At 40.4% G+C, this 23,650-nt stretch overlaps 1 protein-coding gene across 7 annotated transcripts in view; it reads right to left on the bottom strand.

The window, feature by feature from the left end:
- The window catches only part of BBS9 (Bardet-Biedl syndrome 9), a 283,053-nt gene that overhangs the window by 206,937 nt on the left and 52,466 nt on the right, over positions 1-23,650 (bottom strand). For all 7 annotated transcript variants that reach the window (XM_084896844.1, XM_084896846.1, XM_084896850.1 and 4 more), the window contains exons 6-9: positions 16,960-17,134; positions 7,450-7,534; positions 6,413-6,596; positions 5,637-5,766 (exon numbers count right to left, since the gene is read on the bottom strand). In XM_084896844.1, the coding sequence (XP_084752970.1) occupies positions 5,637-5,766; positions 6,413-6,596; positions 7,450-7,534; positions 16,960-17,134 (574 nt within the window). The remainder of the gene's footprint in view (positions 1-5,636; positions 5,767-6,412; positions 6,597-7,449; positions 7,535-16,959; positions 17,135-23,650) is intronic.

The raw sequence follows: 23,650 nt of genomic DNA, 5'->3' as shown, positions 1-23,650 counted from the left end.
GTTGGCCAGGCTTCAATATAAATGGAAAACAATAATAGCTAAGGACTTAAACAGTGTATCCCATCGGGGCTCTTCTGATTCTATAAACTGTATGCTTGTTTCACATTCCCATAGTCCAGCCCACAAAAATTAAAATAACTAACCTGAAAGAACTCTATCTAATCAAGAATGCCGTTTACCCCAGAAGGAAAGAAGCAAACGCAGACAGAGTTAGAACTGGTTTATAATAAACAAGGTGGAGAGGACTAGGACTGCCAAGTAGGTGGGAGTGGGAGGAAATAAAGCATCTTAGTTTCTGAGCAAAATGCTGTTATTAAGTATAATTGCATCTACTTGATCCAAATCCAGTATTTCTTATTCACTAAAGAGAAACATATTAAAATAGCAGCAATTTCCTTTACAAATAAACACATTCAGCCAAGGAAGCTTCTACCAAAAAATAGTTTAGCCCTAAAGATAATCAAAAGCAGGAGCGAAATTATTTCAGCATTTCTAATTTCAGATAATAACTTCTAAATATAAATATGCTATAACTAAATCAGTAGTAATCACTTTTTTAATTTTTCAAAAAATTACAATGAAATTCCTTCAAACGGTCTAATCCTATACTTTATGTTAATGTATATAAAAATAAGAAATATCTCCCAATGAGTTTGCTCTATATTAACTGCGGAAATCATTAATGGCAATAATTACACTTAATTATTTAAAATTATAATACTGAAAACGTTTAGATGTAACAGGCTATTTCTTAATATGAGCATCTTGATGCACATTGTATGAAAATTTGGTTTTTCAATCATCATAATTTCCGTTACTATTGGACCCTTGACTTGTAAGTTGCATCTGGACCAGAAACTATAAATTAACCATAAATATCTGCTGAGAAGCTGTATCTTTCAGCTTCTGAGTACATGACTCTTGACACAGCCACGCTCCTTGTAAATAATATATGTGTAAAATAAGTATTTCAACTCAATGGTCTCGGTAAAGTCTTTCTCTACATCCCTCTCCCATGTTCCACAAACATGCAAACCCCAATGGTCTTTTAGGGTTTGAAGATATTGGCTCCCAAGGGGCATGGAGACGAAAAGCCATCCCCACCAGCTTGGATCCGTCCTCCTGCACCTGAGCTGTCACCTGGGGGCCAGAGAGAAGGACTCTTGGATGGACGGATGGACCGCTGCGAGAATTACTCTCCCAGAGAGAAATACTTGGCATGGCCCTGCTGGCAAGATGTTTTTCCTGTTCTAAATCCTTCTAAGTAAATCCGACATAAAATGTCTGGATGCAGCAAAAGCCAATCTCAAACTTTTAACTTTTTCTTTTAAATTTTTCAGATACAAAATAACTGTAATTTGTGTTGACTGCCTAGCAATTATAAAACATGAGAAAGCGACTTCTTTTAAAATATTCATTGTTTTCTAACGTTTCCATTTTTTTCAATATTCAGGTTTCAGATGAACCATTAATGCAACATATGAGTGCCCTGAATTGAGCTTCAATAATACGTAATACAGTCATGTATCGCCCAACGACAAGAATACATTCTGAGTCAGAAGGCAATTCCGTCATTGTGGGAATGCAGTACAGTGCTCCTACCCAAACCCAGGTGGTACAGCCCACTACTCACCAGGCTGCAGAGTCAGGCCTATCGCTCTAAGGCTACAAGCCTGTACCGCCCAGAAAGACAGAAGCCTTGCCCAGCTGGTGTGGCTCAGTGGTTGAGCATCGACCTATGAACCAGGAAGTCACAGTTGGATTCCTGGCCAGGGCACATGCCTGGGTTGCAGGCTGGATCCCCTAGAGGGGGTGAGAGGGCAGGGCGGGGCGAGGCTAACTCCTGATTCCATTTTGTGCTGTGGGGCAGGGTGGAGCTATCCTCCAACTGGACCCTGGCCCTCACCCAGCCAATCAGGGTCAGCCAAGGCAGTGACATCACCACCCATATAAAACCCCTTGACTTGTCGAAGTTCGAGCTCTCGTCCGCCATGCTGTCGGTGGGAGTGGAACAGAGCCCATGCTAGCATGGAAGAGGCTCTCTTGTCTATTGCATCGAACTCAGCTCCCTGATGGTCCTTGGGGATCACGGAATCTCGGCACAACAGGGGCATGTGGGAGGCAGCCAATCAATGATTCTCTCTCATCATTGATGTTTCTCTCTCCTTCTCCCTTCCTCTCTGAAATCAATAAAAATAAAAGTATAGAAATAGAAAAAATAAAAGCTAAGACACAAATACACACACCAGGCTAAGCCTACACAGGGTCCGGACCATTAGCATCACTGTCTTCCTCTCCACAGCTTGTCGCTCTGGAAGGTCTGCATGGGCAATAACACGAGTGGTGCCGTCCTCTCCTGAGGCTCTGGAGGTGTCGGTGTTTTCAGAGTAAGTACATGCTGGTTTGCTTAATTTGCTTCTTTTTCTCATCACAGATTTGCTTGTAAGCACCACAAACATTCCTCCCTATTAATGAAGCCTTTTGGGGTTGGGTCCATGTTTGCAAACTTTTTAAGGGAGCTTGGTAAGGTCTGCAATAACTTCTGTTAAAACCTTCGCTGTGAACTTTCTTGAAGGATCTCCTTTTCCCCCTTCTTTAGTTTCTTTCTTTCTTTCTTTCTTCCCTCCTTTCTTTCTTTCTTTCTTTCTTTCTTTCTTTCTTTCTTTCTTTCTTTCTTTTTCTTCTCTTCCTCATTCCAGTTCCAACAACACCTCATTAGTTAATTCCTCAGGAACCACATCAAGGAACTCCTCAATGCCATTCTCATCCACACCCAGTTTAAAGTCATATGGCGTCTCAACCACAGCCTTGTTGATTTTTGCAACTTCCTCGAACTAGGAAAATTTCTTGAAGTCATGCAAGAGCCTCCTGAGTGTCTCCTACCGGAAGCTATTCATATACTTTTTGGTGGCATCATCCCACACCCAACAAGGTCCCAGATGCAGTCCTGGATGTTATAATCCAGGGGTCCTCAAACTTTTTAAAGTGGGGGCCAGATCACGGTCCCTCAGAGAGCTGGAGGGCCGGACTATATGAACTACTAATTCCTACTGTAACACCTCGGCTGCGCTCACTGCCCAAAAAACCTGGTGGGCCGGATCAGACTCCTCTGCGGGCCGCATGTGGCCCGCAGGCCGTAGTTTGAAGACCCCTGTTATAATCCATCCAGAGTTGAATCCGTGTTTTCTCAGCATCTTCCTCAGTTGAAGCAATCGCCTAGGCAAAGGGAGTCCCCAGGTGAAAGCTGATATAATGCTTTGATTTATTGGTTGGATCAAAGAGGTGATATTTGACGAGAGAAACATCATTTTGATAGTGGGATGAAAAATCACCAAAAAAGAAAAAAAGAAGCTATCTGAGAGCATTATCAAACCTCACTTCTCAATTTCACTGGCAAAGCAACTCAATAGGGCATCTTGGAGGAAGAGCTGCGTCATCCATGACTTCTTATGGCACCTGTAGTACCTGGGAGGAAGGGGTGTTTATTCATATGTTTTCGGGCCCTGAGGTCTCACTGTGCTAAATGGCAAAGGGTTTCAATCTGTAGCCTGCAACACTGCCCCCAAGCAAGACTGCTCCACTGTCCTTAAAAGCCTTAAAGCCTGGCCTGACTTGGCCTCCTTGTGGATGAAAGTGCTTTCAGGCATCCCTTTCCAGACCAGGGAGGTTTCCTCCACATCGAATATTTGCTCTGGCAAGTAATTTTCCTCCACAATCAGCACATTGAGAGTTTCCAGAAATTCTCCAGTTGCCTTCACCCCAGCACTCACAGACTCCCACTCACTTTCACATTATGCAATGAGCTAGAGGCCCAGGGCACATATTCATGCGCGGGTGGGATCCCCCTGGCCCGGACCCAATCAGGGTGGATCAGGGCTAGGCCTGTCAGGAGGAGGAGATGACAGGAGGTTGACCAGCTGCCCCACCCTGATGGGGCCAATCAGGGTCGGGCCAGCTGGGGGGAGGGGCCATGGGCAATTAGCCTGTGGGTCCTGCCCCCAATTGGGGTGGGGGGACAATAGGGGCAGGGCTAGCCAGGGGGAGGGGCTTCGGGCTGATCAGGGTGGGACGGGCCAACTGGGAACGGGGGGCCAGCTGGGAGGGAGAGGCCACAGGAGTTGGCTGGCCTGCCCTACCTCCCGATCGGGTGGTTTGCTGGCCCCATAGGGCGTCATAGCCACTGGTCATTCCAGTCATTACAGCATTCTGGTCGCTGGCTTTTTATATATATAGATAATGATTTTTTTTTCAATTCTCAAACCTTTTTCACTTTATTTTTCATTTTAAGCAATATTTTATTTTTCAATTTCAGTTGACATATATTCGCTTTCAGACACACAATTCAGTGATTAGACATTATGCAACTTACTAAGTGATCCCCATGATAAATCTAATACCTATCTGACACCAAACATAGTTTGAGTGAAGATTTTTGAATCATTTAAACCACCCAGAGCTAGCATTAAATTCGACATGGTTATCAGGTCCAGCCTTCTCTTTCAACATCACAAACAATCTTTTTGCTTTGGCCATGATCACCATGGCGCTGAAAGGGATACATGTCTATGTCTGGTCATCAGAAGGTTCTCCGTGTCTAATACAGAGCCTCCCTGAATTTTTATTAGTCTTGTTGTCTTAAGTGAAGTAGGTCCTTTAACAGTTTCCATCATGTTGTTTTTATTCTTCAAGATCATAGCTACGGCGGAATGGACATGCCTGACTGGCAAGCAATAACCATCACTGATTTTCCACTTTTGTATTTTCTTTCCAGGTCAGTTACTCAACTAATTGTTATGACAGCTACAATGTCACTAAACGATGCAAATTTTTCAGCTCCATTATGGTTTTATGGGACTATTGTTATTGGCCAAAGTGTCATGATGTGATGCATAACATTCAACCTCTTAATTTGGGGGATTAGTCGCACTGATCAGATACTGTAGATGTCACTGATGAATTCAACATGTGGCTTTTAAATGTTCAATAAAATGATATAATAAGCAGAAATGAATAGATTTGGGAACCTATGACAGTTTATTTTTTTTAAATATATTTTTATTGATTTTTCACAGAGAGAAAGAGAGAGGGACAGAGAGTTAGAAACATCGATGAGAGAGAAACACCGATCACCTGCCTCTTGCACACCCCCCACTAAGGACGTGCCCACAACCAACGTGCATGCCCTTGACCGGAATCAAACCTGGGACCTTTCAGTCTGTAGGCCGACGCTCTATCCACTGAGTCAAACCGGTTTTGTAAACCACTTTTTTAGTAAAATTCATTTTTTAGTAAAATCACTTGCCATTGTTTCATAAAAATTCAGAATAATTCCTTGACTAATATACTTTTTTTTTTAAGGGAGAAGTACGGTTTTTTGTGTTTTTTTAAATATATTTTATTGATTTCTTACAGAGAAGAAGAGAGAGGGATTGAGAGTTAGAAACATCGATGAGAGAATCATGGATCAGCTGCCTCTTGCACACCCCCTACTGAGGATGTGCCTGCAACCAAGGTACATGCCCTTGACCAAAATCAAACCTGGGACCCTTCAGTCCGCAGACCGACACTCTATCCACTGAGCCAAACCAGTTTCCGCTATACTCTTTTTTTTAAAAAAGTCAAATTAAACCACTTACCGTAAAGAGCCCACTCTCACTGCGACAGGCACGTGGGGAAGCTGAGAGGCCCACTTCAGTGTCACGTCCTGATAAACATGCAACAGGCTATTGTGGTTCCCAATCAAAGTATTTACTGTTCCTTCAGAAACTGTAGGAGGGGGTGAAAAAAAATGTTTAAAGCTAAAAAGGAGACAGTCATTAGCAACATTATTTATATCCCTTCTAGGGGGTTTATGATACAAGCTAATTATAATATCTTGATGTTAATGTGCAAAGATTTTAAGTAATAAAACATGATTTTCCAACTTCAAGCTGCCAATATCTAAAAGGAAAAAAAATTATAGACTTGAAAACTATAACCAGATACTAGCCAAATTTTTGCATTTCATCTAGAAAGCATGAGTTTCATTAATATTTAACACACTGAAGCTAATGATTTTCTGGGCATTCGCTCCAGAAAAGTCATTCCGTTAGGCATCACTATGCTACGCTCTGCTTACAGAGGGGTCTGATGTTCTCTTGGAAGCATCGCGAACAGCCTCATTTTGGAAAGCAGTCATGTGCGCCTGGGGCCAATTCTGCAATCCTTTTGTACTAAGTAAAATGACTGACAAACCCAAGAGTGTGCTTTATATCAAACTTCTATTCAAACTTTCAAAGTTAAAATTTCCATTACATGTTCAGCTTAAAAGTATTTTCCTAGATGTTCATATGCATGTGAGTTTGCCCTTTTCTGGTGTAAATCGCACAGCCCTGACATATGGAAGAGATAAAAGAAAATCTCTCTTACACACCTGAGCAGTACGGGAGAAAACAACTTGGGCTACAATCAAGTTTCTTCATGAATTGAATCTGACCATTATCCTTAAGGCAAAAAAAGTTTCTTTCGCCAAGAACAAAAACAGAAGATGCTGACTGATTGAAAGACATAATACATATATCAAGGGCTTGTTCTCCAATATTTAGAGTCCAATCTACCTGCAAAGGAAAACCTAAGATCAATTTAGTTGCAAAAAAAACAACCTAAGTACCCATCCATAGACTACTGGATAAAGAAGATGTGGTAGATACATCCAATAGAATATTTCCCAACCATAAAAAAAAAAAAAAAAAAGAAATCTTACCATTTGCAACAACATGGATGGATCCAGAGGATAATATGCTAAGTCAGTGGTCAGCAAACTCATTAGTCAACAGAACCAAAAATCAACAGTACAACGATTGAAATTTATTTTGAGAGCCAACTTTTTTAAACTTAAACTTCTTTTAATGCCACTTCTTCAAAATAGAGTCGCCCAGGCCATGGTATTTTGTGGAAGAGCCACACTCAAGGGGCCAAAGAGCTGCATGTGGCTCGCGAGCCAGGCAGTTTGCCGACCACGGTGCCAAGTGAAATAAGTCAGAGAGAGAAAGAGAAATATTGTATGATTTCACTTATATGTGGTATCTAAAGAATTAAATAAAGAAACAAACAAAACAGACTCATAGATACTGATGGTAACCAGATGGGGGTGAGGGACTGCGTGGAAATGATGAAAGGCTTAAAACTATAAGTTGGTAGTTACAAACCAGTCACAGGAATGTAAAATTCAGCATACGGCATACAGTCAATAATATTGTAACATGTATGGTGCCAGCCGTGTAGGGATCACTTTGTAAATTATATAAATGTCCAACCACTACACTGTACACCTGGAACTAATATAAAATAATAATGTCAACCGTAATTGAAAAATAGAAAAAAATTAATTTTAAAAAATAAAAAATAAATCAATAACAAAATAAATGTAACATTGCTGAAATTTTTATATTTTAAAAAAAATGGCCTTACAACAAGTCTTTTTCCAGAACCAAGTTTTTGCTGTTCAGTCTCCTGTCTTTTATCTGCATCTGTTGCAAAAGCGAGTACTTGGTACCTGTTTGAAAGATATGAAATAACTGTAAATGACTTTAGAGTTTAAAAGCACAAGTTATTTTAAACTTTAAGAGCACATAACCTCAATAAAGCTGATCTAGAAAAAGTAGTAAATAAAACACATAATCTATAAACCTAATGAGCCACTTTTATCTTTGTTTTAAAAACTGTAAAATTTAAGATTGAATTCTTATTGAATTATACTGTGACATAAGACTATGTAAAACTGTCATGATCAAGAAACTATAAACCATATGTCCCAAAATTCAATATTGGGAATATAGCTCTGCCAACTATCAAAGCATTTCCATTAAAATTTTATGTGACAAATAACAATACTCAAGAAAGATCTAGCACCAAAACACCAAATAGAAGAAAATGTAAATAATGGAAAGCACCAGATGCAGCAGAAATTATTAATATGTAATCGATGGAACCAAGAAGACCTGAATCTAAGCCCCAGCTAAGTCACTTAGTAGTTTAGTGAATTTTGGCAAGTTAAACACTCTGTGTCTTACCTTCCCCATGTATAAAATGGGAATGATAATCTCTGATGCAAGCATTGTTAAGAGAATTGAAAAGAAATATAGCCTAGTCAGTTCTGCTCAGTGGTTAGGGCTTTAGCCCATGGACCAAAGGGTAACAGGTGTGATTCCCAGTCAAGGGCATGTACTTCGGTTGAAGGCTGGATCCCCAGCCCCGGTTGGGACATGTGCAAGAGGCAACCAATTGATGTATCTCTCTCACATCTATATTTCTCTTTACTCCTTTCCTCTCACTCTCTCTTTAAAAAAAAAAAAAAAAAATCAATGGAAAAAATATCCTGAGGTGAGGATTTAAAAAATAGTAATATAGTGTCTAGTATAGTATCTGATATATATTAGGTGCTCATTTATTAGCAGACAGATAATGGTTTATATAAGGAGATAGATCAATAATCTAGTAGTTTATTTGATATGTAAGAAGTTCTCAAAAATGAACACTATTACTTTTATAAGCATTTCACAGCTTTTATTTCAATAGTAACATTTAGCTCAAATCATTCTTTAAAATAATTTGTAGCCCGAGCTGGTTTGGTTCAGTGGAGAGAGCACTGGCCTGTGGACTGAAGGGTCCTGGGTTCGATTCCAGTCAAGGGCATATGCCCGGGTTGCGGGCTTGATCCCCAGTAGGGGGCATGCAGGAGGCAGCCAATCAATTATTCTCTCTCATCATTGATGTTTCTCTCTCTCTCTCTTCTTTCCTCTCTTAAATCAATAAAAATCTATTTAAAATAATAATAATGTGTAAATATCATTCACTTTAGAAATGATTAACTTAGCCAAGGAAATGTATCTTGCTTGTTCCCCACTAATTAATGGTGTGTGAGAGTAATAATCACACTCAAGATGAAGAAACTTCAGGCTCATAGGTTACTCCCCTCCTATTGAATCAGAACTCCTTGCATTGTTCTTCCATAGCTGAGAGGAAAATCAGTAAAAGATATATTCAGACACCTGATTCTGTCTAAAAGAAAGATGGATGTCTGACCATGTGAACATCTGGGACCTGAATGAAGGCAATGCGAGATATCTACATAAGCGCTGAAATGTACAGAGGTGTTCATATATCATGTACCAGCTTTAAAACCATTCTACTCGATCAGGAATACTTCATTTGTAAAAAGCCTCCAATTTCAGTTTGAGGCAGAATGACTATGAATTAAGTGAGATTTTGCAAGACATTCATAAAGACCAGTCTTATAATTAATACGGAAGCTTAATGTGTATGAATTTCATTCCTTCAATAAATATATAGCAGGGGTCTGTTACAAGCACTGACAATGGAAAAAAATACTCATGGTCCATATTCATTAGGCACTCCCAAAGTAGTAGAGATTCATACACAAACAAATAAATGTAGCTTAGAACACCCTGTGCTAATGGAGGGTATGCATGCAGTACCAAGGGAACATGGTAGCAGAAACGGAAATCAAAGTGGAAGAACATACATGTTCTTGGTATTGGTTTAGGAGGAGAAAGCTACATTTTAAAGAATAAGTGAGAACTCATTGTGCTGGTAAAGAAGCACAGGTGTGCCCAGCTTACGTAGCTCAGTGGTTGAGCATTGACCTATGATCCAGGAGGTCAGGGTATGATTCCTGGTCAGGGCACATGCCCAGGTTGGGGGCTCGATCCCCAGTGTGGGGTGTGCAGAAGGCAGCCGATTAATGGTTCTCTCTCATCACTAATGTTTCTCTGTCTCTCTCCCTTCCTCTCGGAAATCAATAAAAATGTGTGTGTTTTTTTAAAAAAAAAAAAAAAAGAGGTGAAGGCTTTATGGCAAAGCCAACAGCACAAGCAAAGGCACACACCAATAAAATAGACATGAAAGGCTACCACAGTGCAGGAGAGATGCATGGCAGGGAGGACTGAGTCATGGGAAAGGAGACAAAATAGGTAGGAGGGTGACGACCTCAAGCTTGTAAAACTAGACTAACAAATCCCATCGACAACTGCAGCAAATGTCTCCACGCCTACTGAGCCTGCCTTTCAAAATGTCTGTGTCTTCCAAGGTGCAACTATCCACGCCCCACATTCCAACCTCTAAATCGGATTGTTTTACTCTTCCCAGTTCATGGTAACAGACACTGTATGCACTGGTGACAGGCCCTGAGCCCAGAGCTGGTCCTGCACGGCTCTAACCTTAGGCAGTTAATTACAGAGGTGGCTAATTTCCTGCAGACACCAACCTGCCAGAGGATGGTATGGATATTAATGAGATGGTTGCAAAAATCCAAAGCTCTGGAGCTGTTTGAAGCTTCTTATATAACTACAAAGGGTTATTATTTCACCTGAGGAATAAGTGAGCCCCTAAAGTGGCCTCATTAACATCAAAACAGCAGGCAGAGACCCAGCCCAAATTGACTCCTGATTTCCAAATCCAGGTCATTTCTCTTCCTGGAAGACGACTCAGAAGTGTGTTTTATTGCTAAACGTAGCTGACAGTAAATGTAGATGATGACAAACTTATAATAGCACCTATTTTATGATTCTTCCTTATCCTCTTAACTGTGACCAATAAAAATAAATGGAAATCTAAACCAAAACCAAAGAATTACAAACAGACTTGGAAATTCTGAAAAAAAGAAAACACTTGGATTTTTTTTTTCCCCCTTACCATTCAAGTGTCCAGTGATATAAGCTAAAGAATAAGATTCCTAGCCCGGCTAGTGTGGCTCAATGGTTGAGTGTTGACCTAAGAACCAAGAGGTCATGGTTCGATTCCTGGACAGGTTTTGGGCTTTGATCCCCAAAGAGTGAAAAGTTTGTAAGGAATGTTTCTATTTTGTTATTAGCTTCTTTTAATGAAAATGATTCCCTCTGGCGCAATCGAGAATGCTGTAGCTATAGCAGGAGGCAACTGATCAATGATTTGAAGGAGTGAAAAGTTTGTAAGGAATGTTTCTATTTTGTTATTAGCTTCTTTTAATGAAAATGATTCCCTCTGGCGCAATCGAGAATGCTGTAGCTATAGTTTCACTCTTTGGGGATCAAAGCCCAAAACCTGTCCAGGAATCGAACCATGACCTCTTGGTTCTTAGGTCAACACTCAACCATTGAGCCACACTAGCCGGGGCAATGCTGGGGCATGCAGGAGGCAACTGATCAATGATTCTCTCTCATCACTGATGTTCCTATCTCTTTCTCCCTCTCCCTTCCTCTCTGAAATCAATCAACCAATAAAAAAAATTTTTAATCCCCTTGTTGAGACTGCTGAAGATCAATCTGGCCCAATGTAATAAGATTCCATGAAAGAGCGTCATACATGTTTCTCAGAACACAGAGGCAGTAATCACAAATACAGCAGGTCCAGATGAACGGTGGTGCTTTTTGGCCCAATAACCACAAGTGCTTAATGGGTCCTGTGGAGGACCAATGACAAACTCCACCACATAATTTAGTGCTCTTCTGTAACACGTCGTAAAAACAGCGGCAAGGAGCTAAAATATGGATTGAGGTGTCACAGAGTACAAAAGTAAACCCTCCACAATCATTTATTTTCAAATGAAACATAGTTGGCACCTCAAAGGATAACAGGGGATTTTGAAACCTTTATACTTAACTCGGGGGAACTCTACTAGAAATGGAAAGCCCTGGCTACAGAGCCTTACATTGTCCCTTTGCAACTATAGCTACAGCATTCTCGATTGCGCCAGAGGGAATCATTTTCATTAAAAGAAGCTAATAACAAAATAGAAACATTCCTTACAAACTTTTCACTCCTTCATCAAGTTCTTCTTAAACACTTACTTTCAACAGGGTACAATGCTGGGCACTTCAGGGGATAGAAAAGTCCCTGCCATCAAACATCACTTAGCTCAGTCAAGAAGAAAAACAAGCAAATATGTAATATCAGTGAAAGCATAAACAGTACTTGTGAAAAGCAGTGGAAAACTGCTCTAAATTGAGAAGGAGGAGATGTGACTTGGAGAGCCAGGTCACAGAAGAACTGAAGGGAAGGAGGGAGGCTTCCAGAAATTATTTTCATATGCAAAGAAGGAAGGAAAAGCACTCCAGGCAGAGTACAGCATGAGCGAGAGAGAAAAGCCCTGGCCATATATGGAGAACCGCAAATATTTCCATTTGACAAGAGCCTAAGACTGGTGAAGGACACAATCTTCTTTTCAAAATATTGTCCAATTCAAAAAAGATATTTTAAAATATGCAAAGCCTATTATCTACTTGCAATGCACCAGGAGCCAGTGTCAGGGAGCAGGGGGAGTGCTGGCAGAGAGAGAACTGTAACCTGTGGCAAATGCATTCTTCAGGCAGCCTCCCTACACCCAGCTCTCACCCAAAGGTCCCCCCTGCAGGCCTCCTGTATCCTGTGCACGGTTCAGTCATAGCCTGCATCACTGTGAACTGACACCGCCAACTGATATGCTACGTCCCCCACGTGCTTACAGCTTGAGGACAGGAGACAGGTCTTATTTGACTTTGCATTTCCTGTACTTTGCACATAGAAGCCTCTTGAAAAATGTTTCCTGAATGAATGAATGAATGAATGAACCAATAAACCGAATTGTTCTGTCAGTGAGCAGATATTTAAGGCACATTCTGCTCTCAGGAACCTGATCATGCAAGACATCCCCTGGAACATCGCAAGCACAACACAAGAAGGCAATATAGGAGACTGAGTCAAAAGCAGTGTTTTAGGAAATGTATTTAGGAGGTGAAAAAAGGAGGATAGTTGAACAAGTTACCTTTAAAGGTCCCTTCCAAATCTGAAAGTCAACATAATAGAGGTAAAATGGAACTGGAATATAAAGAGCACTAAATTTCAATATAAGAAAATTCAGATTTTTTTTAATAAGAAACAAAAATTCTGACTTAAAGAGGTGGTTTTAAAAGATAGCTATAAAAAGGACCCTATCATGTAGAGGTAAGAAAATCATAAATCCAAGTGAAAAGATAAAAGCCTCAATCCCAATGGGACAACAATGGCTGAATAGAGGAAAAAAAGATAGAAAGGTCAGGATTTACCAACTGAATAACTCTGACAGGAAAGGAAAGAAAAAGGAATTAAAAATTATTCAGCCAGCCAGTGTGGCTCAACAGTTGAGTGTCGTGGTTCAATTCCTGGTTGGGGCACAGGTCATGGATTGTGGGCTCGATCCCCGGTGTAGGGCCTGCAGGAGGCAGCTGATCAATGATTCTCTCTTATCGTTGATGTTTCCATCTCTCTCTTTTCTCTTCCTCTCTGAAATCAATAAAAATACATTTTAAAAATAAAAACGATTCAAAGTTTTGATAAACATGGCCAAAAGAATAGTGGTACCTAAGAGTGTCTCTCCAAAAACAGCAAACAATTCCCTCACTTCAAAAAAAAAAAAAAAAAAAAAAAAGCTCACTGTGTGTCCCTGAATTAGAGTCCAGCCTGGAGGGTGTGTCTGCGATGACAATTTCTAGGACTTTTCCCAAAATTACTAAATCACCATCTAGAGTATTGGGGAGTGGGAATGTGCAAACCTGCATTTTATGACAGGGTCCCGAGTGATGCTATGCCCACTGAGGCTGCCCATGGCCTCCCCTACTCCCTCGTAAAACGTAACTGAGCTTGTTTTAAAGTAATCAGACATCAGGAGCAAACATGAAAATGATACATGGATGTTTATCTGATCTTCTACTCTGATCACTTCTGCCCCCTACAATGTAAAACAATTGTCCTACAAACTTTCTTGTAGGAAACATTTTATCAAAATTCTTCGTTAATTCTTATAAGTGAAACTGTTTCTTAAACATCTACCATGTTTTCTCATCACTCCTATTTTCTAAACCTTGGCGATTTTTATTTCTCTTCTTTGGACCCAATTTAACTTTTTTTTTCATTCTTGTTAAAGTATGAACTTGAACTCATGAGAAAAAAAATGAAAATGACGCCTTCTATACTAACTGATGGCATTCTATTCACTGATTACAAAGATATTCAGTGAAATCCCAAAAGAACCTGCTGTTTTCATGCTTTCTCCCATCCTAAATTGCACCCATGATTATGACTTAATTTTATCTATTAAACTTGAAAGCATATAGAAATACAACATACTACTTAATGGTATAAACGCCCTGATTGTCATCATTTCACAATAATCGCATTTCCCATGCATTTGTATCGTTATAAAAGACCCACATAAAACGTGTGCATTTTTTAGCCCTAGATGTAGGTGAATTTAATAGGTTGGTATGCTGAATCACCATACTTAAAACAGTGTGCGCTCCTGTGGGATTGAATTTACACATTAAGGAAACCTACGCCGTGTTCCCTCATCCAGCGACTCCTGGAGTTATTACCAAATTAATTCCTATGCACATGTCTCCAGGGGTAAGTCAGGGAGCCTCCGAGTCTCCGTGCGGTGACCCCTGTGGGGCACCGCCAGTATCGCTCCTAGGCAAGAGTTGAGACACAGAACTGGGTGGAAAGCTGAAAAGCAGATCTCCTCAGTATTGCTTACATTGTGACGGGCTTGAATGTATTATACAGATATTTTCCTCAGCCTTTCACGACAACTCTAATATTTTATTTATTACCAGTAGCAATGCCACAACCCATTCATCTCCTCTGGACAAGAGCCACAGGAGTTACAGGACTGGGACATAATAAAGCACTACCTGCGTCAGTTAACTTCTGCTTAGTCACAAGCATTTGTCTGTTTTCAGAGTGTTGAATCCTAGATGCCTTGACAATAATTCACAAAAGCCACTTAGGAAGGGAAAACTGCATTTCTTTGCTATGTACACAATATTGAAACTTGAAGACAAAAATGTACAGGTGTTGTCTGATAAATTTATATTTTCTTCCTGCCTTGGGGAAATGGGCGGCCAAAAATAATACCGAAAAGCTATAATGAAGTGTTGCTTAGATGTTTAAAGTTCTAACTGTTGCGGTCAGTAAGATAAAAGAAGTGACTGAAGATACTGTAAGTCTCCAAATCTATTTCTTTTCCCAGCATGAATTTCTTTCTTTTCCTCGTTCCCCTTTCCAACAATAACAGCAACAACAAATACACACCCTCCAGTCCTGGCCAGTGAGGCTCAGTGGTAGAGCATCAGCACACAAACCAAATGGTCATGGTTCAATTCCCCGTCAAGGGCACGTACCTGGGTTGCAGGTTCCATTCCCTGTCAAGTCGGGGTGTGTGCAGAAGGCAACCAATTGATGTGTCTCTCTCACATCCATGTTTCTCTCTCTCTCTCTCTCTCTCTCTCTCTCTCTCTCTCTCTCTCTCTCTCTTTCTCTCTCTCTCTCTCTCTCTCTCTCTCTCTCTCTCTCTCTCTCTCTCTCTCTCTCTCTCTCTCTCTCTCTCTCTCTCTCTCTCTCTCTCTCTCTCTCTCTCTCTCCTCACTACCTACCTTCCTCTCTCGCTAAAAATTCAATGGAAAAAATATCCTCAGTTGGTGAGGATTAAACAAACAAAAAAAAAAAAACAACCTCCAAAAACTCAAAACCTTAATCTTTATTAAAATGTAGCTGATAGAGGAGAAAAAGGTGTCTCTCTAAACCAGAGGTTCCCAAACTTGTTTGTGCCGTAGACCCCTTGCCATGTTTTTCGGTTTTGGGTAGACCCCCTACTTACCTGATATTGATTTTTTTGTAAATTTCTAACTGTAGTGAAGTTTAGTGTTAAAATTTAATAAAAAATAATGTACCTACTTTTCTCCGGCATTCTCAAACAAAATAACACTGATTCACTATAATTTGTATGATAAACTACCAGTTTATATTTTTTTAAATATTTTCTCAGCACTTTCAAGATTCAGGAAACGAATGAACGTATTTTTCTCACATTCATATTTATAGAGTGACAAATTGAACAAGTCGGTGCAAGTTCGCGAAGCTTTGAGACAAAAATTGGCAAGAATGTTTACTACGCGTATGCTTGTAACAAGATGATACTGGTATATCATTATGTGCAGGTTTTTATCCTACAACTTACACAATTTTATAAACATATATAATAAATTTTTTACTTCATAGGTACTTTTATAAATAATTTATATGTTTTTATATTATAAGATAATATGATGTAAGTAAATAGGTACTATCAGTGTATGTTGAGATCCACTATCGTGGACCCCCATTTTCATTTCATGGACCCCCAAATTTTTTTTTCGCTGACGTAGACCCCTTGCAGGTTGTCATAGACCCCTGGGGGTCGATATAGACCACTTTGGGAATCACTGCTCTAAACACAAGTCAACAAAACCAATAAAAATTTCTAACAAAAAGTATAAACTGCTTTCATAGGGTCATTCACTTCTATTATGAATCGTTCTCTTATAAACATTCATAAAAACACTTGTATTTCTTGCCAGTATTCTTCCTATGTACACATACATTCTTTTTTTATAGTTATAAAATAAGTCCATATATGCATCTTTGTATCAGGCTTTTCCACTGAACCTGTGTCTTATTATTTATAATTCAGGGAACAGACACAAGAGTTATCGAGCATTTTCTATAGGGTGGCAACTTGACACACATTTAATCCTGTAAAAATAAACCAACATATCAAATAGTCATTTTTTTAATTCTATGGCTTTTCCCCCTTTATTTTATTACTTGTTCCATCACCATTTATCCCCCATATACCTTCTCTTTCACCTCCACCCACGCCCCTCCACCCACAGTCACCTCACTGTTGTCCATGTCCGCAAGTTCCTTCTCTTTGAAACAACCATTCTTATCCTTTTACAGCTAGGACAAGGATACTGACCATCAAACAGCTGGAAGTATCAAAATCTAAGTCACCACAATTTCATCTTATTAAAAAAAAAAAAAAAAAGGCTCTTGTTAATTTCGGATATTAGCTCTTTGTGGGAAAAACTGAATCAGCAACGTACACATTTCCAAAAACACCGATTTCAAAGGCGGGACACCCAAACTTACTTGTAGCTTTCCACCTGTCGGCAGGAAGAGACGGTGATGAAGGAGTCTGTCCGGGAGCTGTAGGCAAGGGGGCCAGGCAAGAGAGAACCGGGGAGGAACCTCCCAAAGGCATAGCTCTCCTGCTCAAACACCATCAGCATCCCGTCCATGGACTGGATACAAATTAAATCCCGACCTGAAGGAGAAGGAGAGCAAAGTCGGTGGCCTATTCCGAAACACACTGTTACAATGCATTACTCTCCGCCACAAATATGTCATAGTTCATTTTTTCTCCCAAGCAGTAAAATGAGCAGTTCAACTGGTGAGTCTATCAGATTATTACATATCAGTACATATACATTTCCCAATTTTTAAAGGATTCAGATGTCTATAATTTTACATACATTTATTTTCATTTACTGTGTGCTAAAATCTCTGGCTCAAGATAACCCCTAAGTGCAAGTATGACTCTTTGCAAGATACCAGTTTTCCCAAAATCAGAACTACAACAACTGTTCTGCACATGACTACTGTCTGCATAATAGTTCAGCCTCATACTTTCATATATGTGTGTGTGTGTGTGTGTGTGTGTGTGTGTGTGTGTGTGTGATCTTTGTTTATTGATTTCAGAGAGGAAGGGAAAGGGAGAAAGAGACAGAAACATCAAGGATGAGAGAGAATCACTGATCGGCTGCCTCCTGCACACCCCCTAGTAGGGATCAAGCCCGCAATCTGGGCATGTGCCCTGACCAGGAATCAAACCATGGCCTCCTGGTGCATGGGTCGATGCTCAACCACTGGGCAACACCAGCCAGGTTCAGATTCTTTTATGATGAATGGTAAGCTTTTGAGTCCAAGCTTTTTAAACTCTAATATTTACTAAGCCTGTTAAAAGTTTCCAAAGAGCTACGGGTTTGTATGCATGCTATACAAAGATTCACAGAGATCTATTAGGCAAGCAGTTTTTTATCCATGGAGAACTTAGTTATTTAGCAAGCCCACCTGTCTGCACCCCGCAAAGAAGTATAAAAATGCTGCAAAAGCATCGAAAAAGATGCTGCTGAGTCCTGGTAATGAAAATCATGCAAACCTTCCCCAGGGAGATTCCCAGAACTCACGCAGGGCATCGATTCTTATTTTAAGTGCGGGTCTAACAAGGCAGTTCTCGTGGACGGTTACTGACAGCCGGGAGCTCCAAAGTCAGAGGTAAGCTGTACAAGTGTAACACCGGACAGCACATGCGGAACACACACTAAATCACAGCTCTCTCATGATGGTTACTGTTACCTGCTTTCCCAGCCCAGAGAACAGAAAATAGCACATGAGGAAACAGTGAAGACACAGATAGCTACCAGCAGCGGCAGCTACGCCCTGACAAAACAAAAATGACAGAACATCTATAAAATACTTTTTTAAAAAAATAACATTCTGGGCTCGGTATAGGAACAATTACCAGCCTTATATAGTTCAAAAGGACAAATGTCATATTGTAATGTACTTGGAGTAATTAAATGGATTCAATATCATTTGGAATAGCTGTCATTTGAAAAAAGAACTTGTGGCAGAGATGCTAACTGCTGCCCTAGCAGTCATCCTTTTTTTTTTTTTTTTTTTTTTTATGCCTGAATTATCACTAGACACGTGACCATCCAGAATAAAGCCTTTATTTCCAGGCTCTAACACAGATGCATCATATGATCATGTTCCTACCAGTGAGGTGGAAGCTGAGGTGACATATACAACATCCAAACATGCCCTTAGAAGGACGGAGAAGGCACTGCCCCCTCTTCTCAGCGTGGTGGTAGGGCTGAACAGCTACCTTGGTTTCCGAAATGGAAGCTCTCCTATCAGCCCTGGTCCACCTGATCCAGAAATAAACATATTCCTTACTTAAGCCATCATAAAACTGGGCCTTGGTTAAAGCAATCAAACCTGTCATTAAATAACACAGAATTCATCTGAGCCAAAAGGTCCATGCAGCATTGCTGAGTCTTAGGATTTACTTTCACTTGATTGGATCCTGCCAGAGAAGACACTGGGACAACTGCATAAACTGGAATATGACTACAGGTTAGATAACATTAGGGATTGCTGTTAATTTTCTTATGCGTGGTCCTGGAATTGTGACTACATAAGAGAATGCTCTTCCTGAGCAATGCGTGCTGTAATATTTATGGGCAAAGTGGCAAAGATCTGTAACTTACTTTAAAGTGGTTCATCAAAAAAAAATTGTGTGTATACACATGTATATACATCTACAACTGTTGACGTTAGATGGTAGAAATATGAATGTTCATGTTACTTTTTCTGATATTTAAATTTTTATACTAAAAATGTAACCCAATAAAATAAAGCATTTAAATACGTGTCTTTTGTACACAAATGTACTCTTTAACACTCAAGGGGGGGCTGAGCTTAGGAAGTGAGTGAGACCTAGAGGAGCAATAAATCTCGTTTTAGTAAGTCAAGAGTCAGAGAGACAGGAGAAATCCAATCAATGAAACACATGCAAGGACCTTGACCTTTGGGGGAGGATATTGCTGAAACCAAATATATTCCTCAGATCGGCAGCATTAAAGGATGTGAGGGGAGAGCACGTGTATTTCCAAGCAGCATTTCAATATGTTGAATATCGCTGAATCACAACCCGTTAGCCTCCCAAAGGCCTCAAATGAGTGGTCCTCCGAGTGTGGCTCCCAGACCACCAGCAATCCGATTCCTGTAGAAACTCCTTAGAAATGCAAATGCTAGGATTCTACCCTAGGTCTACAAATCAGAAAATCTGGTGGTAGGACCCAGCAATCATATTTCAGCAATCATAGACCCTACATGAAGCATGCTAACGTTTGAGAACCAATGCCTTCCCGTGGATGACAGACAGAGTTAGAGCTTAAAGAAAACTTGAGTCTCAGAGAAAACAGGCTTTCTTAGTATGGTATATAGAGGTCTTGTTTCTGAAACGCTAGCAACTAAGAAGAGTGTACTTAATATTCTGTATCATCCATGTGGGCTACCTCTAGAATCAGATAACCTGGGTTTGAGTCCAGCTCCACCAATTATTAGCTGAGAGCTTGGGCTCAAATTTCTTTACCTGCAAGATGGTATTCCTACCTTAATTGTTGTGAGAATTAAATGAAATAATGTAAGACAACTAGATCCAAATATACCATCCCATTATTATTTTATAATTGTTTTCAAAGTCTCATAATACATGTGAATTAATGTTCAACTGCTTGCTGTTTCACACACACACACACACACACACACACACACACTATGATAGAGCACACTTCCTTGCTTTTGCTTATATTATCACCTCCCCCAGAAGACTCTTTCCATTTGCTTCCCCTGGTCTAGAAAGCATGTCCTGGCTGCCTCCTGGTCACACATTCCCCTCTCCACTCATCTTTAGCCATGAGGTTTGAATGAGACTTGACTTTATCTTCAGCTTGAGGATAGACCCTGACTTATGAAAACCAATCAGTATCCCACCAGTCACAGTGATTGGTTCAGGGGCAATAAGAAAAACTAAATCCTTAGATTGGGCTGGAACTGGAGAGAAACGTGCTCTTCCCCCTAGGAGAGCCATGTGTGAGGGGAGCAGGTCTGGGGCCTTGGAGGCCATTTGACTTTTACGTGGACAGAGTGAAGACAGGGCCATGAGGACATGAGTTGAGCCACTTGGAGTGAATCCCACCTGGCAATCAATTTCCATAAATATCTGGGAAAAAGTTCTTCAAATTGGGTCTCTGTCCCCAAATCAGATGGCTCATCCCATTTTTCCTCTGACAGACATCACAGGCTGAGGGTTATGTCTTCCTAGCAGCCTTCTCCTTCCCACTCGGACACCCTCTACCTGTGATCCCAGCCTTACCTCCTCCTAACAACTGATTATAGACTGAAATGATCAGATTTTATGTCTCTCACTCACAGGCAGGAGCCAAATCGTGTTCATCTTTGGAAATCCAACAAGGATGAAACGCCTGGAGACAGGAGATATGATAATAGATGTCTGCCGAGCTAAAGTGAGCTAGACAAAATAATGTATTCATCTGCTTGATTGGCTGAGATTGTATTCTGTGAGCTTCACAGATTGCATCTGAACTAAGTGAAAAATGCTTTATTTATTACAATCCTGGCTGCTGACGTTTGGAAAAATGTAGGGATTAATCCAAAACACTACTCAAAAATAAATCCTTCAGCTCGCTGTTCTGGAAGCCGCTGCAGGATACATACCAGAGGCTCCCCTTACAGATAATGGGAACAGAAAGAACCCCCAGGAGGTTCGGAGTTCTGATAGAACAGAGCCAACAGGAAGCCTTCCTAACGGTGATGGGATTTCAGGAGCTGTTTATGTGACCTCACCGTGAACCGCACTCAGCGATACCTTCCCACACGCTCAGCCCAGGACGATAGTGGGAGAAACATAGAACCGCAGCAATAATAACTACGACTGCCGTTTGCTGAGCACCTGTTGGAGTCCTGCCTTTGAGCTAAACATGGATCCAGCCAGTTAGCTATACTCTTTAGTAACTCTAAAAGGTGGACAATTGTCTCATTACGCACGTACGGAGTGAAACCCCACAAAGCTTAGATAATCTGTCTAGTGCCCAAAAAGTTAGAAAATGACAGCGCTAGTACTCCAATTGGAATCTCTCTGGCTCCATTATACCACCCATGTTCCCTGCAAGGCCCCATTATGCCACACTAAGTCCATTTTATGCAATAACACAAGTTAACATAGACCATCTAAATGAAGTGAGACAGACTAAGTATTATACTACAGAAAAGCTAAGAGCTTAATGACACTGAACTTCCTGGGAAAGGTTTCATAATAGAGGTAGGATGTATCCTAGACTGCAAAGGTAGGAGCAATGAATAGGGGTCAAAGAATTTTCTGGGAGAGAAAAGGAACATATTAGAAAAGCAGGCAGAGGCCATGAAACTTGATCCAGTGAATGGGCATGAATTGTAAAAGCAACTGACTGAGAAGATGACAATATCTTAATGATGCTTACTCAAACAGTATGCCTACCCTGTACGGAGAAAATATCTTTCAATGTTGAAATAATTAGGAAGGGGAGAGATTCCATCAGAATTTTGAATCTGGATGTTTATACCCCAGTGGTTAAGAGCATGATGAGAGAAAAATAACCGTTTTGATTTGCAAGATCTAGAAACAATTAGAGAAAGGACCTACCAAAACCATTTTGAAAGGATTTTGGAAATCAGCATTTTTCATTTCCAAAGGCAAAGAAAAATGTTTGAGCCCTGTGAGGCTGGAGGCTAAAGGCGGGAAAGTTCCATTAGGGCAGCCTTATAACATGAATATTTATTAAACAGTGTGTCTCCTTTCCTGGTGTTAAAGTATCGTGTAGTCAGAGCGTTAACATGACGCATATGCATGAACTGGTCGTCAATTACATATTGAACTGAGCCACTTGGAGTGAATCCCACCTATGAACTTCACAGGCAATCAAAACTGCTAGATTAACAGTTTTCTCTACTAAGTCATAATCTGTTCACTAGCATGGTATAGAGCTGTGTGTGTGTGTGTGTGTGTGTGTGTGTGTGTGTCCACGTTCAGTCCTTTCGCCCATGCATGACCCAGAGCATTTCCCATCATTCATGATTACAGCAACATGGGCCCCACCAAGGCTCAGTCCTGAATACCGTTTCCTCCGTCTCTCTGGGGAATCCATGCGGCAGAGTCAGAGGTGGCACACACAGAAGAAGGCTGCCATTGCGCAGCATGCTGCATGCTTCCAGGAATCTCCCTCTGCTCGAATTTCTTTTGCACAATGAGTAGAAACACAAGTAAAGAAATGCAAACGTGACCTGTGGCCAAGCACAGATCGCAGCTCAGCATGCAGCTGTCACGCATACTTGGTCCTCCTCCAAGTCTGAGGAGCGCATGAGAAACAGCTGCATAGGTAGCCGGCAAGGCAGACAGGAAGCATCAGAGGCCGCTACAGGAGAGCAGAAGAGTCCAAGAGTCTGCGGGACTTCCGCCGCTTTACACACGCTCGGGAGAATGTTTGTTGTTGTTGTTACACAAAAAGTGAAACACGGACTCATTAATCTTTATTGCAAACCGAGCTCAAAAGTGATACAACATGTCTGCTGTGAGCAAGGACATAAAAATGTTCAGAGTAGGATTTCAACACATACTTACTTAAAAACAAATGGTAGATGGATTTCTAGAGCTTGCAGGATTGTAAATTTGCCAGAAATATCATTTTTGCACTTTTTCACTCATTTTGTCATACGAATAAAACTAGCATCATGGTTTTGAGATCTGTGCTACATTTTGGCTATGCTTATTAATTAGTAATTAATTGAATAAAAATAGCTAGCTTCTTTCTTACGATTCTCTTCCTCATAATTCTATTTCATTTGAACATTCTAAAAGTAATTCATGCCTAATAATAATGCAATATTTGAGTAGACTCTAAGCTTAAAACTTTAGTCATAAGTAAATAAATAAAATTTAGAGCCCTAAGCAAACAGAGTAAATCAATAAATAGAATACATGTGTTGAGCTAAATAGCTAATATCTTTAAATATTGCCAGGGAAAAAAAGCAGACAAATTCTCAACTATTATTCAAGTGTTACCCCAATAAATAACTTCATGAAACTAATTACTTTAAAACTCAAGAAAATAAAAACTGAGTCTACCTACTAACTCTTCCTATGAACTTGCCTTTTGAC

Source organism: Pipistrellus hanaki (assembly GCF_964339955.1).
Source record: "Pipistrellus hanaki genome assembly, chromosome: 10".
NCBI lineage: Eukaryota > Metazoa > Chordata > Mammalia > Chiroptera > Vespertilionidae > Pipistrellus > Pipistrellus hanaki.
This window is presented reverse-complemented; position numbering and strand designations above follow the sequence as displayed.